The sequence below is a fragment of the Xiphophorus hellerii genome, chromosome 12, assembly GCF_003331165.1.
Source record: "Xiphophorus hellerii strain 12219 chromosome 12, Xiphophorus_hellerii-4.1, whole genome shotgun sequence".
Taxonomy (NCBI): domain Eukaryota; kingdom Metazoa; phylum Chordata; class Actinopteri; order Cyprinodontiformes; family Poeciliidae; genus Xiphophorus; species Xiphophorus hellerii.
Genome location: NC_045683.1, coordinates 17,798,101 through 17,814,291, shown reverse-complemented (window position 1 = coordinate 17,814,291; position 16,191 = coordinate 17,798,101). Strand labels below are relative to the sequence as shown.

The window sequence follows — 16,191 nt, the reverse complement described above, 5'->3', positions numbered from 1 at the left end:
TTTCAAAGACTTAGAAATCTCTGCAAAAGACAAGTCATCAAGAATACCAGTGGAAATATACAAAAGTTGCTTAGCAATTAAAAGTATTTGAGTGAGGCTTTTCCATTAGTTATTGAGATAGCATAAATAATTATTGACATGCCATCTTTTGTTAAGATATAGGCTATATATATATATATATATATATATATATATATATATATATATATATATATATATATATATATATATATATATAGTACAGACCAAAAGTTTGGACACACCTTTTAATTCAATTAGTTTCTTTATTTTCAAGACTATTGACATTGTAGATTCACACTGAAGGCATCAAAACTATGAATAAGATGTGGAAAAATGCACTAAACAAAAAAGTGTAAAACAACTGAAAATACCCCTTATATTCTAGTTTCTTCAAAGTAGCAACCTTTTGCTGTGATTACTGCTTTGCACACACTCTGCATTTTCTTGATGAGCTTCAAGAGGTAGTCACCTGAAATGGTTTTCACTTCATAGCTGTGCCCTGTCAGGTTAATAAGTGGGATTTCTTGCCTTATAAATAGTCATGAAAATAAAGAAAACCCATTGAATTAGAAAGGTGTGCCCAAACTTTTGGTCTGTACTGTATATATATATCAAAAAGAAGAAATATATTTTTTCTGTTGTCTCGTAAGATTTTCCTGAGTCATTTTAACTCAGAATGTGTTTAAGCCATTATATGTCAGTTTTTTTCTTTTTAATTATGTCTTTTCACAAATAGAGAGATCTTACACAATTATTTGTAACATTTTGGCAAAAAAAAACTGTGCATGTTGGCCTAAATAAATTAATTTTTATTGTTAAGACGATTTCTAGCTGATAAATATATTTTAGGGTCACATAACCATCCTTAAAGTGGTATTCATCATCTGTATTTATTTCAAATAGAATATGCCCATCGAGGTGAAGTAAATTACTCAAACTACAGCATGAAATGACAAGAGGTGAAATGCCTAAAATCCAAAATAAATCTAAATAAATTACTTAACCCATTAATCCCACAATTCTCTTTCCTAAATTTGAAACTGGAGTGTGGGCCAGCAATTTGGCTCTTCCCCTTTATACATTCACTCTTTGTTTTTACTTCACAAATAATCTTTTGTACGGACTAATTTACAGTTTTGATGACAGCTGCTGCAACCTTGCTTTTTATCGATGTTACCTTTAAAGTTTCTTGTAAATTTATTTTTCTTTAAAGGGTGGATGTTATTAAATGTTTTCACCTTCTGTTTATTATCATCATATTTGTTAAACTACATAAATCTACCACTTATGTTACGGTGAAATATTACCCCCCCTGAAAATGTACAGTTGCGTAATGGTTTAGAAAATACGCTCTTTGTATCAACTCCTTTTAAAATAGCATTTATCGTGCATTACATTACAAGTACACCTTTTAGAAAAGATTCATTTTAAACGTACTTTATGTTAACTAACATTGTTATTCTTTGTTTTGTAGGGTAAATCTGTCGGAAAACGTTTGACTTATAATTGTCGTATTTCCGACGACACCTAAACCTATCCGGACAGCAGCCGAGTTGACAGGAGGCTGTCCTTAGCTAGCCGCATTAGCAAACCGAGCAACATAACGCCCACACAAGCCGTTTGTTTTCGGTCTATATGAGACGGTTGCGGTGAGTTTTTGTCAGTTATTTCATGCTGTTAATGTCGTGATGTTAAAACATCTGGAAGATAAGAAAATAAAGAACTTAGCTGTTGTGTCGCTGTCTCTCAGCTAGCATGGCACTCATCAACCAGTGGCCTGAACGTTATGTTTGTTTTGGGTTTTTTCCGAGTCATTTAAAACATTTCGGGCCAAAACTTGCGTGAAGGTTAAAATTAGCTAGTTGTGCTTAAGGTTATTCCGAACATTTCTCGAGTGTATAATACGTCCCTTACTACCTATATTTGATCGAAACCAAACTGTTTACCTCCATTTCAATGCACTTACTTACAGGGCAGGAGTTAAGGAGGCTTTAAATCAGACGATTAGGAGTTAACACTTCACGTTAAAACTCTAAGTAAGGTGTTAGTCGCTGTTAATCTGCCCTGTTTCTCAGCTTCACCACCTATTATGCTCTTTCAAGATAACATCAGGTTATGCAGCAGTCGTCTGTTTACCTGTTAATCTGTGCGCATATGGCTGTTCCAGGTCCTGTGACAGTGCTCCACCCCTCAGGTAAGAGCTGAGGGTCGGGCCGATGTCATCCAGTGAAGGTGACAGAGGGGGTCTTTCTCAGGCTGCCCCAACAAACAACACCCAGGACGAATTTGACAACTCTACTCAGACTGCTGCAACATGCAGCACACCTAAGGCCAGCAAGGCCGAGTTATCTCTTCCTGAGGCACAGGTGAGGCTGCAGATGGGATTTTATATAATGATGCAAATGGTTCTATTTTAAACCTTGCAGTATGTTTATTTTCTGTCCTTCTTCACAAAGCATTTTGCATGATTTATGCATGTTTCGCTTCTGTAACTGAATGTGTTTATATACTGTAGATGTCCCGTTTAATTTCCTACAGATGCTTCTGGGTTTAATTAGTCTGTTATGAAAAAATATATATTAAGGCATTTCTGTAGCATTATCAATAAACATGGGATTCTCCATTAGTTCTTGTTTTGGCACTACATGTACTGCCTGTCTAGGCGTAAAATTGCCAAGAAAATGTTTAAATAATTAGCTTATTATAGGTAGTTACTGAACTAATGAAAATATTTGGAGTTAAGTGAAGCAGAAATGCATTTAGTCAGACATGAAAAACTTTTTCCATCCTAAAATGTGAAAGGTTAGGGTGACTAAATGTTCAGCCTCAGATTGCATGATGTTGGCTAAACAAGCAAAAAATGATGATACTGGTAAATGTTGCAATAATGACATGAGCCAAAACAGATTAACACATTTTTACCAGAAAACATGCTTTGTAGAACAAACATAGCTTTGAGCATTCTGGCTTTACTGCATGACCGCAGGTTAAACAAGAAAATGTGAGCTTCTATCTGGGGACTGGAGAAAAGTGGACATCACATGCTGCCCCTCTTTTTATGATGTTCACACTCTGTAAAATGTTTTACTTGGCAAGAGCTCCATAAGGGACAGCAAACACAGCACATACCTACAGCTGGGCTGGAGCATTTTTAATTACCATTCCTGAGTTTGTTGTTTCCCAGAAGTTCAAAACATATTAGCTGTTTTTCTGCAGCTCATTAATAACGCACCTACAAAAAGCAACATTTTTCAAGGAATCAGTGGGATTTACTTCTTAGGAAGTATTTTCCAATCACATTCCAGTTTCTCGATCTTTCCAAAAGAATGTACTCCTGCTTTGTGCAAATACTTATTTAATAAGATTAGGAAAGTGTAAACAACTTGAATGATCCGGCAGTTGCGCACGTGGGTGAATGTTGTGTCAAATGGTGGCAGGCTCTACCGTTCAACACGCTGAAACAGGAGCCGTATTACTGGTTGTATTGTTTTGTAGACATAAGAAATTCTGTGGAAAGAAATTGTTTACAAGCGGTGGCCACCTTGGAATCAGCAGAACAGACAAGACAAAGCTTGTAGACGAGGGAAGAATACAACAAGGCTTTGTTAGTTTGATCCAGAGGTGGTCTGATCTTTTGTTTCCTGACTGCCCTTTGCTTTATGTAATGGGCTGAGCTCACTTGATGGGGTTTTAGTAGGAGGGTGCAGACATTGCACAATTGTTCAGACTATCTGAACAATTGTTCAGTATTATCATGGTACTTACTGCAGGGTTGACCAGTGAACCGCTCTGCAAAAAGGAAGACACAAAATAACCATCAATAGGAGGTATTTTCTTTGTCATTACAGAGGATTATAGCTTCAATCAAGAGGAGGTAATGCTTTTAGATGTTTTTCTTTTTCTTCAGAATTCTCCTGTTTTGGATGAGGTTTCTCCTTCCTCTACATCCTCTTTTGAGATGCTGGACATGGAGTCAGTGCCACCTCCGTACCAAGAGGTGCAGCCTCACTGGTTCTTCTGTCGTCAGGCAGATGACAGCGACTCCTGGCATCCCTTCAGCAGAGAGGACTCTGACAAACTAGAAAATGCTTTCAATACTGGTAAGGAACAATAAGTGTCTTAGACATAAATTGTTATTATGTTGTTATAAATTCTATTAGCTGTTTGAAGTACAATTATGTCATAGTGGAAGTGTTAAACATGTTTTTCTATCCTTGTAAATCGGTGTTGGAAAAAAATACAATTGTAGAACAGTCCTGTGATCCTTGAAGCAAAGTCCAGTTGACACATCCCCCACCCCTTTAAGGCAATTGTCTCTAAATGTTTGGACACGGTCCTGTCAGGTGAACTTTGGTTTCTGGGTGGGTTTTTGATGAATTCCACTGTAATGAATATTTAAGCATCTGTAGTGAAATTGATATGTGGAAAATCTTTCAATTTCTAGTCTAAATTTAATTGGTCCATATATAAGCGTCTACTATGGGTGAAGCAGTGCATGTAGTTACACCACCTGTATTTCGGCACGCACGTTTATAGAATGAGTACAGTACTGTGTGAAACTAAAGTAAAAAATGTCATGTTGTGTCTGCGCAATATTGAAATGCAACACCAAAACAATAGAGAGAGCTCTCCCAGCTAACACTGAAGTCTGCTTTCTGGGATTATTAAGGTTTCTTACTAAGTCAGTCGTAACGGAAAAGGAAATGTTCCCCCAAATCAAACCCATGACTGAAATGTGACGTTAGAACCAAGGTACGCACTAAACCTAATTTTTAGAGTACCTTCAATCCCTACATTTCCAATTCATATAACTACAAATGTCAATTAACTAAGTAGAAATCTAGAAACGTAACATTTCTAGATGATATTTATCTAGAAACGTAAATGTCGACAGGTTCAGTAGTTGGGTCAAGTTATTATCTCTTCCTTTAACAATCCACAAATCCTTTCCAAAAAATATTGGTATGTTGTAAAAAAAAAAGAAGCTTGGAATAACAGAGGCAATATCAGTAATGAAGGCCTTTATAAATATAGTATTTTTATATTGTATTTTATTGTCTTTGGAGCTATTTTTACTGAAGAATTTTGTTTGATACAGTACAATAGTTTAGTCAATTGTGAAAAAAATCAGATTTTTTAACAATCAGTTGATGTATTTATTTATTACCAGAGAAAAGCACCTGAGTACATACTTTTTAACCTTTTTGAAATAGAAATATTAGATAACTTCCCATTTTTGCAGGAGGAGGTGAAGAGGACATTGTGGTTGCTGTGGAAGGGGAGCGCTACGATGTACATGTCAAGAAGAGGATGCGCTTTGCTGTCTATTGGGACCAAGGTCCCACTGAGGTCCGCCGCTGCACCTGGTTCTACAAAGGAGATAAAGACACAAGATTCTTTCCTTACTCTGAGGAGTTCAGTAAACGTTTGGAGGTATTCTCATATTCATTTTTTTTGTGCCTTTTTTTACTTTCCTTTAGACTTTCTTTACTCTTTGGCTACTTTGGCTTGTGACATGCATGTTATTTTCTCCCACCAATAATCCATCTCAACTATGCTGAGTTTTCAGGAAGCCTATATGATAGCAGTGACCTTAGACGAATGGAAAAGGAAGCTGGACTTTCCCACTGGAGAAACCGTCATCTTGCACAACCCTAAGGTGATGTTTGCTGCTCACCTGAGTACATAACCCATGAAGTATGGGGTCTTCATGATGTAGACCCCATACTGGATTTTACAACTGTAAAGAAAATGTGGTTTATTTGGTTTAAAAAGAAAAGGAAAGTCCTATGTTGAAACAAAGATCTTGATCTCATTGAGATACTGCAGGGTAATTTGAAATGGGCTGTATATACAATAGACCTCTCAAATGTCTCACAGCTGAAAGTAAGGAGTGGGACAAACTTTCCTTAGATCAATGTGAAAGACAGCTAGATGGTCACAAGAAACATCTCACTATAATTATTTCACCAAAATAATACCTCTAGTTATTAGGGAATGGGGTCTTTTGCCTCACCTATAAGACATTTTTGTCATTTATTGGCATTTATTTTCACCTGTAATTAAATGTCTTTCCAGAGAAATAAAGCTATATTGCACATTGATTTTTAAAAAAAACTTTTCTTTTGATAAATGCATTTTCTCCTTACATAATGAGTGTATATACAGTACATGACTGTATATGAAACCCCGATTCAATGCAAATGGTTTTAAATCTAAAGAAAGCTGATGTAAGGACACATGTAAAGCAAACATGCTCAAAGAAGTGTTACATTTTTTTAAACAATGAAAACAAAAGATTTTTAAATGAGCTCCATGGGTCCCTCCTCAATATTTGTTGTCCCTTTCTCAGCTGATAATGCATTATCAGCCAATAGGATTGCAGGATGAGTGGGTTTCCTCTCCGTCGGAACAGTCACGGCCTTGTACAGTCAAGAGAGGAGTGGAGAACATCTTTGTAGAAATACCTGATGGTATGTGTGTTATTTTGCTGTCAGATCATAATGAAAGATAAACTCATCACCAGGAGGCTAGGACCTGCTCTCATCATGTCAGTTTGTTTTCAGGTGAACCGGAGAAGGTGGATCACCTGGTCTTTATGGTGCATGGGATTGGTCCAGCATGTGATTTACGCTTTAGATCCATCATACAGTGCGGTGAGTCTGTGTGTGTGTGTGGTTGCGCATGAATTTTCTTAAATGTGCATCAATGACTCAGTTTGATTCTCATCTGTTTTCAGTGAATGACTTCAGGAGTGTTTCGCTGTCCCTCCTGGCCTCCCACTACAGGCGTTCTCAGCAGGAAGGCCATGTGGGTCGAGTTGAGTTCCTTCCTGTCAACTGGCACAGTGCTCTGCACGGGGATGCCACCGGTGTGGATGAGTACGTAACCTGACACGCAGAAATGGTAAAAAAGAAAAAAAGTCTGTCACAACTGTTAAAAAAAATAACTCCTCTGTGCTCTTGTTTTTGTTTTCTCCCTCCTTTCCCATATTTTAGGGACATTCAAAGGATCACTCTGCCCAGCATCAGCCGCCTCCGGCATTTCACCAACGACACTCTGCTGGACTTATTTTTCTACAACAGCCCCACCTACTGCCAGACCATAGTGGACACAGTGGCCTCAGAAATCAACCGGCTACATGCCCTCTTTAAGCAGAGACACCCAGACTTTAATGGAGAAGTTTCTGTTGTAGGACACAGCTTGGGTCAGAGTTTTACCAACGCAGAATCACAAACATTCACATGCAGGTGTAACCTGCAAAGTTTTTTTTACTGAAGTGTGTCATCTCTCATGTTACTCAGGTTCTCTGATCCTGTTTGACCTGCTAACCAATCAGAGAAATAGATCCAGAGCAAGAGGAGTATAGCATTAAATTTACTATGAATGTCTTCATTTTATTTTCTATTTTGAAAAGCATATTCCTAAGAGAATTATTTCTGTTTTTAAGGTACCTTCAGGAGAACACTCTGCTCTGAACAGTGACACGTTGGAGCAGATGCTGACTAAATTGGACCTCCAGCAGTACCTGCAAACTCTACTGGCAGAAAATGTCGACATGGAATCACTGGTATCACAAGCACAAACCCATAAACTGTTAGGGTTAGGGGTTAGGGTTAATACTTCATTGTATTTATTGGGATTTGATACAGCACTGAATGTTGTGGTTGTTAATTCGTTCACTGGGTATGAATCCTTCAGCAAATCTTTGTACAAGTCAAATGAACATTGCACAACTAGAAATATAAGACTGACACCTTTGGATTACACATACTGTACAAATTTTGAAAACCACATTTTTTAATTATTTTCTTTAGGCTCTCTGCCAAGACAGTGATCTTCGAAATTTAGGAATTCCTCTTGGACCCCGAAAGAAGATTTTACACTACATCAGAAAGAAGAGGCTTCCAGAGGTCAGCCATTATTCAGGTGTAGGATTTAGGAGGTGTTGCTTTTTATATTGAACATATATTGTAAGAAATAATGGATAAATCAGTGAGAAACAGGCAGTTAGTAATTTTATTTATTTTTTTAGCATTTACTGTTTTGTTTTTGGTGTTATTTACAAAGTTGGATGACTTCTGCTCTATAAGGACTATGAGATGGCACCAGGGCATCAGACCTTGGAGTCTGGTCCACCTCAGGTTACCAGTGAGGGCAACCAGTCTTCAGAACTGCCAAGCCAGGAATCCTGCCTCCACAAAAAGCCTTCTATCACCGGTGCTGTGGACTACGAATACTTTGATGTCGGCATTGGACAGGTAGCAAACAAGCACACAAATACTGTATAATTTGCTTCGTTGCGTCACCGTTGCTGCTTTTTTCCTCTCCTTGCTTGCCTGGAAAGTCCAATGGAGGCATAGCCAAGGGACAGGTGTGTCTCACATGGTGTCCACGTTCTCCTCAGGCCTTGTCTCTTGATGTGTTTGACCTCACTTTGTCTTGATGTTTCCTTTGTACACAGTGCAATCTTGGCAACTGAACTGAAGTGACAGCTTTTTATATAAATCCCCATGACTATGTTACAGTTTGTTCAAACAAAAAGCAAAGCGTTGTACCAAAAAACACACTCTGTATCTGTGCTCATACATTTGTATTATGCTGCATGAGTGTTCATCTCTTCATTCTCGACTTATGTCACTGAAGAAACGAGTCCATCAGTTATAAATGACGTGCATGTTTTTGTAGCTAACTTCTCACACTACCTCCCATTTCTGCTCCTGTCTCTACTCCCACAGGTGTCCATCGATTACCCTCAGCTGGCGTTTTACCCCGAGACATTTTTTGCTTTTGGGTCTCCAATTGGAATGTTCCTGACTGTACGAGGCCTGAAACGCATCGATCCAAACTACTCATTCCCAACCTGCAAGAGCTTCTATAACATCTACCATCCAGTGAGTATCTTGTGGTTCCTTCACAATTTCTAAAGCTTTGTCATTTGATTTAAGCTGTTTTCCATGGAAAAGAAAAATGCAGTAAGGAAATGTTTTTAAACATATTTCTGGTTTTCTTTCCTTCTGTCTGTCTTTATTTTGAATGTTTTATGTTTTAACCTGAGTATTGTATGCTTTCAAAATGAACAGACTGCCTTTTAAGTATTGAACCTTTTGAACGTTTTATGTTTAATATGCCTTAAGTATAGCATTATTTGTTATTGAGTCAAAAAATACTTCAGAACCTTTCAGTATCTTGGGCTATGTTCACACAGCAGGTGAATGTGGCCTAAATTGAATTTTTTTGCCCATATCCGACTTTGTCATGGCAATCTGAAAGGTCCAATTCCAATCTTTTCACCTCCCCAAAAACAGATTTGATCCACTTCCATAAGTAATATTAAATCAGATGTGATTTTTAATTGACTTTTATGTTAGTAAACGTGAAACATGCATCATCAATGGCATCCATTGTTTCTTCTGTAAATGATGCGCTGCTGTGTGATGTCAACGCTTTTTTTTTGTTTTTGTTGTTTTTTTGTCTGTGCATCCAGGTCTCTTTAGGGACATAAGCTGTTCACAGAGAAGTCTGATTGCAGTCGGCTTTAGTTAATAGTATGAATGACCATGTAAAAAAATCGGATTTCGGCAAAAAATTGGAATTGAGCATAATCAAGAGCTGCTTAGATACATGTTGCCTCCATTTGGTGTTAATTCAACTCATATCATTTAAGAAAACCTCAGTTTTAAAGGCTTAAATGAGAGTTTGCCATCTCAAAAGCTGCATTCATCTTGTGTTGACTCATTCCCCATTTAGTATGACCCTGTGGCCTATCGGATCGAGCCCATGATTGTTTCGGAGGTGGATCTGGAGCCGATGCTTATACCGCACCACAAAGGCCGAAAGAGGATGCACCTTGGTAAGACAGTTTCCCTTTGTTCATCTGCACAGTTGGAAACAGTTGTTTAATGTTCATCTGTAATTCTTCATTTCCTGTAGAGCTTAAAGACAGCTTAACCAGAATGAGTATGGATTTGAAGAACAACGTTTTGGGATCATTACGGACAGCTTGGCAGTCCTTTACCAGACCAGTAGCTGCACTGCCCCCAGTGGAAGAGGGGGAAGTGACAAATGACACAACCCCTGAGGAGGATCAAGGTACCAAACACTTCTACTGGGTTTGACGTGGTTCACGTTGGGTGCTGTCTGAGAGAGGACAAGCTGGTGTCCAGCCCACTGTTCCTGAATCCTCCTCACTCCTCTCTGCATGCTGCTGCCTTCTCTCCTCTCTGTTGTTTTACTACTGTGCACACCTCTTGCCTCCTCACTGTGAACTCCAGTTTCAGTAGACACTGCTGCTGCTAAGAGGAAGGACAAATGTACAGATTTTTGGACTAGAATACAGGAGTGGCCAAAGGCCCTTCAGAAGCATTGCCTAAAAGGTAAGCCAGGATAGAAAGTAAAACAATTCAGTTTTACCACTTTGATCATATTGATGATTCAGTTTACACTAAGAGTAATCTCAGTGAACACCTAAAGATTTGTCTACAGCCTGAGTTTGTGTAACTCGTCTTCTAGTTTCATTCTATACTAACAACAAAGCAAATTAAACACTATTGGTTTGTCTTTACTTGTTAGATATCTTGTGGTAAAGCTTAATACAGGAAAAAATTCTGTTCATCTTCAATGGTTTATCTTTGCACATGCTCAGAGAGGGGGTCTTACGTAATGGTTGTCATTATCACCACAGGGTTTCTCTGCTTGTCTTCTTCTCCTCTCCCTGTGCGTCACGAGTTTACCACCTGCTGAACAAGTTGTCATTTTAACTGAAAGTTTAATTTACTGAAGCCTCCCTCAGGCCCATGCATGCCTTTCCACCTGTAAGTTCTCATTGGCTGAATTCACTCACAGCTTCGCTGATCATCAATATCATAAACCATTGCAGTGTCTGGCCTTAAGCACATTTTTTATGAGCTCAGTTGTTTTTCTAAGTAATTAATTAGCTGTAGGCAAGACTTCACTTTAATCTACATTTTTTAAAATCCATTTTTCTACATGTTGGTGCATATTCAGTTATGTAATGAGGAAAGTTTGTCAGAACATTAGATGTCTTTAAGGTATAGCAGTTCAGAGAAAAGAGTTCATTTCACAGCCATGTATTTCTTCCCTTTCGGTCCTTCCCTAGAAGCAAATTTATTGCTTTTCATTTGCATGTGTTATATGATAGGCTTAAAAGTTGAAAGTAGGATTTTCACCACATGATTGCAAGTCACTACTTGTATAGTGGATTATCAGAACTAGCTGGGAAAACTATTGGGATGCTAGCAGCGGGTACACTCTGAGGAACGACAAAGTATGATCTGTGACTTACAGAACGTACTGTAAGCACATTCCAGCAAAATTTTGGCTACTTGCTACATGATTTTTCTGTTATTTAAGTGCCTTCAAACTTAAGGTTCTCACTCATTTCCTCAAAATAATCAGAATATTTATACCCATTTCAGGCTTTTTGTACTGTCTCTTAAAATTTTTTCTCTTCTGTTTTTATATTATGTTTGTGAGTTTTAGTGAAAAAATTTTTTTGTAGCTTTAATTACATTTTTTTTAGTGTCAGTGCAATTTATTATGTTTTGTTCTGGAGGTAATAATACTTATGAGTATGAGTATTATTACCAGCCCTAGTGAACATCCGACAGAGGCTCTTTCCTGGAACAATGGTTCAACGATGTTTTGTCCAGTTTTAAGATATTTTAGGACAAGGGTGTCCAGCTCCTGCCATCAAGAGCCGTTGTCCTACACGTTTTCTATGTTTCCCAAATTTGACAAAGCTGAATCAAATAAATGGCTGATGAAGGTAATTCAGGAATTAATGACCCAGCATGATTCACAGCTACCTGTCATTTGCCCCATCACATGCAATGACTTGCAAATTACTGCTGAATCAGTAAATCGACTGGATAAGTCTATAGTGTTTCTCAAGCTAGGGTGTGTGATAATGACAGGGAAGAGTGAATCATCAGAGATTTGTCTACAAAAGTAAGATTATGTAAACTTATTAGTAATGAAAGATAAAGTAATAGATCATGAGAATTATGATCACATGCAATCATAATTTATGTGGTCAAAATACTTTGTTTCTGGGTGTTGTTGCTCTGCTGAAGTGTGTTGGTGATGCAGAGACTTCTCGGCTTTAGAGCAGGCGTCCAACACACCTGAATCACATGGTGGACTTGTCTCCTCCGCATGCAGTCATTTTCCTCCAATCTTGGTAATAGCATAATTATTTGATTCAGGTATTCTGAAGCAGAGATGCATCTAAAAGTAGCAAGACACCGTCTCTCGAGGACTGAAGTTTTAAACCCCGGGTCCCCGGATTAGTTATAAATAATTTTTCATTCTAATGTAAACATCATTTTTATATATTTTTTATCTGAGCCTTCAACCTGCCAGGGTAGTACTAAGATCGTATTTGTTGGTTCTATTCTAATTATTCTAATTTTTAAAGTGGAGGTCTATTTCTCCCCTCTTGTGGCGTATGTACTAACTTCAGTCAGCTCTGTTTCAGCATCTGTAAATCCTGGACTTGTAAAAATAATTGAGTATTTTTCACCTTGCTGATTATTTAAACACAATTTATCAATGATCTTAACATTAATGACTGAACTAGCCGTCCTTCTCCTCTTTGGTTCTCTTTGTGGGTCAGAACAGACGGACGCTGCTGCTCATAGTTTTGATGTCTTCATGTAAAATCTTTTGTATTGCCTTCTGTCGCAGCAGGAGGATGCACAGAAGCTGAGTGCTCAGTGTCAGCGGAGCAGACTGAACAACCCGACATTGAAATGGGCATGCTGAATGGAGGGCGGCGGATCGACTGTGTCCTCCAGGAAAAACCCATTGAGAGCTTCAACGAATACTTGTTTGCCATCCAGTCTCATCTCTGTTACTGGTGAGTCACAAATACCTGCACCGCTACAATTGTGCACATATGTCGCTGAATTCTCTATTTTGGTTTTCTTGAGACATTTGTCACTCACACAAATGATCTCTGTGTGTGTTAGGGAATCTGAGGACACGGCTTTGCTGCTGCTGAGAGAGATTTACGACAACCTCGGCGTGGCTTTTGAACAGCCGCAACAGTAACAAATTAGTGTGAATGAAGATCTGCTCTTGTGACTGTTATCTGAAAGTGAAGGACAGCCGACAGAGCCGGAAACTGAAAGACAATCTTCTCCAGAATGCCTTACCGTCTGTGTTTTACCGGACTGCTGCCTGGATGGTTTGCGGCAGTTGGGTTATCTTAGTTTACGTGTGTTTGTCAAAGCTTGTTTGCCGTAGTGGCGGCTCTCCTGCCATTCCTGCAATCCAAATATTTCAATTTAGTTCTGAGAGTTTTCCGAGATCTAAACAATGCACCTTTTTGACTAAATGTTATAATTTATTAGCACTTTCACATTTGGCATGACTTCGTGGTCATGTAAAGAAAGATTATGATCATAATTACTTAAAATGCATGTGAGAGGGTAGTTCATTTTCAGCTGTCATTTCTTTGTCATTCTGTGGAAAAAGAGATTTATAAATACAATTATCTGATCTTTAGACACTTTAGTCTACGTTGACCAAAACTGTATATCGCCCTATAAGAAACAGCTGAGGCTTTTTGTTTTCTGTTTAACAATGAAGGTTTTGTTTCTGTTACAAGTTTTCTTTGGCAGCTATAATTATTTTACTTATGTAATAAACATCTTGAAGCCTAAAGCTGACACTCCTTTATTTTAGTTATTCAGTAATGTTAACTACACTCATCTCCTCTCAATTTGCATACAGTGCTATTTAAACCAAAATATAGTGCACCTTTCTGATTAGCCGAATGTTTGTTTATATTTGTATTTGGTTATATTTATCACAGGAATCTAAAGTATAAATCCTTATGAAGAGTTGTTGTAGTGTGGAAAGGAGGATTCCTCAGAAGACAACAGGATTGTCTCTTTAATATGTATTATGCAACTTATCTCCCTTTTTGTATCTACTACAAAGTAAGTTTGTATAGACTTTACAAAAAGGCTTCCTCTACCAATGCTCCAAGTTGGGACAATTTTATCTCAAGTCCAGACCAGCACTACATGCTTTATATTGTTATTGATTTAGAAACAGAATGCTATTAAATTGACTTTTTTTTTATGTCTTTAGTCAAAATTATACCCATTTCCATTTCAGTCTAGTCTTCATGAATAAATTCCTTATTTGTCATGTCTCTGCTGCATGTATTTCTGTTGTTTAAAAATTAGATTCCCCTGCTTTTTGATATCTGTACATTTCAGTTGTTTTTCAAGCAACAAGCAATAAAAATATTTTTTATTTATCGTATTATATAAGAAGAAAAGTGTTATCTTCCAGTAGTCTCAGTTTATTTTATAGGAAAAATTATGGGTATGTTGGAAAAACAGTTCCACATCGCTAACTTTCCAAGCCTTTTTGTCATTATGACATAAATGTATATTACTTGTTTTATATGCACTGATGGCGGAACCACAGCCCGACAGCAAAGCTGTAAATTGAGTATTTTGGATGAAATCATTGATAAATAAATCTACTGAGGTTGCTTGTTTTCTTGTGTTAAGTTTCACAATAATATATAAAATTTCAGTAACAGCAGTGTTTTCACTCAACGTAATCCTCTTACGTTGAGTTATGACAGTCGCCTATTCAGGCCAGAAAGGTAATATTCTCTTTAAATACTTAGCTTTATAAATGTGGATACTTGTCTTATGTGCCATAATAAAGATATTATTGTGTATTTGTGTTAGTAGTTTTTTTTTTCTAGAGGTTATTTAAATTATTTTACTCTCTCATATTCAGTGTCTAAATATGTTTCAAGGCATTTGAAAGATAATTTCCAAATTTAAAAAAGTAAGCAGTTTCTGAAATTACTGTTCGCTTTATCTTTGATTTGTCAGATTATAGTTTGAGTTTTAGCTTTTGAGTTACAGAATCCACATAATATCCTCGACATCTATAGGACAATGTCAGCATTATTTTACCTTTTCTAAATTGCCTCTGCATCTCTTACATAGAAGTTGGTTTAGAAGCCAGAATAAGAATCTCTTATTTTTATTTTTAACAAACAAAATGAATGTATAACAGATCTTAATGGTGCTGTTTTAACATTTTGAATGTGGTTTTGTTCTTGGCTGATCTTTTTTGCATCCGGTCGTCTATAAAATGTTTTTAAATATTTGTTTGGTACCAATGCTAACAGAAAGAAAGTGGGCCAACAAAAAGTAAATACCTGAAATCGCACATTGAGTTATTAGGTATTTCTGTAATTTCTTCAATCGCCTAATTATTGTGGTAAAACTGGAGCATGCGCAGTAGAGCGGATGTGATTGCTTGCAGCTGGTAAATTTACAGAAGTTTGGAGACCGTCAGGCAAGTTTAACTGGAAAGTTTTCATTTAAAGATTTTTGTTGCATTTATTCCTTTAAAGTTCTTTGTATAAAAGTAAAAGAAATTGTGCATATTTATCAGAACTTAGAAACAGAATTATTAAGCTTCGACCCCGTGATTTTCAACAGATGAGGCACAGCTGATGAGTAAGTTCTGAATATTTCAGTATCAGAAACAACATCTTGTGTTGGATCAGTCGTGGAGGAGATGTTGAGAAGTCATTCAGAAATTTAGACGGTCAAACCCGCAGAGTTTCATGTGATTCAGCTCAGTGGGAGGAAACGCGCTCAAAAGCTCCTCTGTAGTTGTCAAAGGCTGGTTTGTACTGGACCCCACTGACTCAGTTTTCAACTATTCCACATTTAATATAAAGGTTAGGTGGATAGCAGAGCCTGAGAATCAAACCTAAAGGGTACCGTAATGCATTCATTTAATAGAAATATTTGTTTTAATCAATACATTAATCAGATGGTTCCTATTCAGAATTTTAATACATTTAAAGGAAATGCATTATTTTCTAGCTGTTTCAACTGCGTTCAGGCTTATGGTTCACAATAGTTTATTTGTATAACCCAAATTATGAAAAGATAAATAAAGAGACGAGCCTTGAAAGTCACATAAAGTTGCTGAAGAGAAATGAAATTGTAATATGAACAAACTGAAAACACAGCAATACTTAATACATTGTATACCCAAGACAAAAGCAGAGCAAAGTCGCAGCTCAAGTTAGGATTATTTACCTGGTGATCATTCTACTGAATATGAGAAAGTCATGCGAAATGTTATCTAAAT

At 37.3% G+C, this 16,191-nt stretch overlaps 1 protein-coding gene across 4 annotated transcripts; it reads left to right on the top strand.

Moving 5' to 3' along the window:
* The first annotated feature begins 1,538 nt into the window (after positions 1-1,538).
* Positions 1,539-14,749, top strand: ddhd2 (DDHD domain containing 2). Of its 4 annotated transcripts, none has more exons than XM_032577946.1 (19): positions 1,539-1,670; positions 2,189-2,387; positions 3,929-4,121; positions 5,264-5,454; positions 5,591-5,680; positions 6,374-6,494; positions 6,588-6,677; positions 6,761-6,902; positions 7,020-7,228; positions 7,326-7,384; positions 7,472-7,591; positions 7,839-7,934; positions 8,115-8,282; positions 8,369-8,395; positions 8,760-8,915; positions 9,772-9,874; positions 9,955-10,113; positions 12,733-12,901; positions 13,014-14,749. In XM_032577946.1, the coding sequence occupies exons 2-19, from the start codon at positions 2,238-2,240 to the stop codon at positions 13,093-13,095; spliced, it is 2,325 nt and encodes a 774-aa protein (XP_032433837.1). In that variant the 5' UTR covers positions 1,539-1,670; positions 2,189-2,237; the 3' UTR covers positions 13,096-14,749. The 4 variants fall into 4 exon arrangements, with proteins under 4 accessions (XP_032433837.1, XP_032433836.1, XP_032433839.1 ...); XM_032577945.1 differs by having other exon boundaries at positions 12,730-12,901; XM_032577948.1 differs by lacking the exon at positions 8,369-8,395.
* The last annotated feature ends 1,442 nt before the right edge of the window (positions 14,750-16,191 follow it).

Bases quoted from the DNA above. Each gene is read 5' to 3' on its own strand.
- ddhd2 (XM_032577945.1), top strand. From the start codon at position 2,238: ATGTCATCCAGTGAAGGTGACAGAGGGGGTCTTTCTCAGGCTGCCCCA. The intron at 6,903-7,019 runs GTACGTAACCTG...CCCATATTTTAG, and splicing joins GATGCCACCGGTGTGGATGA to GGACATTCAAAGGATCACTC. The intron at 7,592-7,838 runs GTATCACAAGCA...TATTTTCTTTAG, and splicing joins ATGTCGACATGGAATCACTG to GCTCTCTGCCAAGACAGTGA.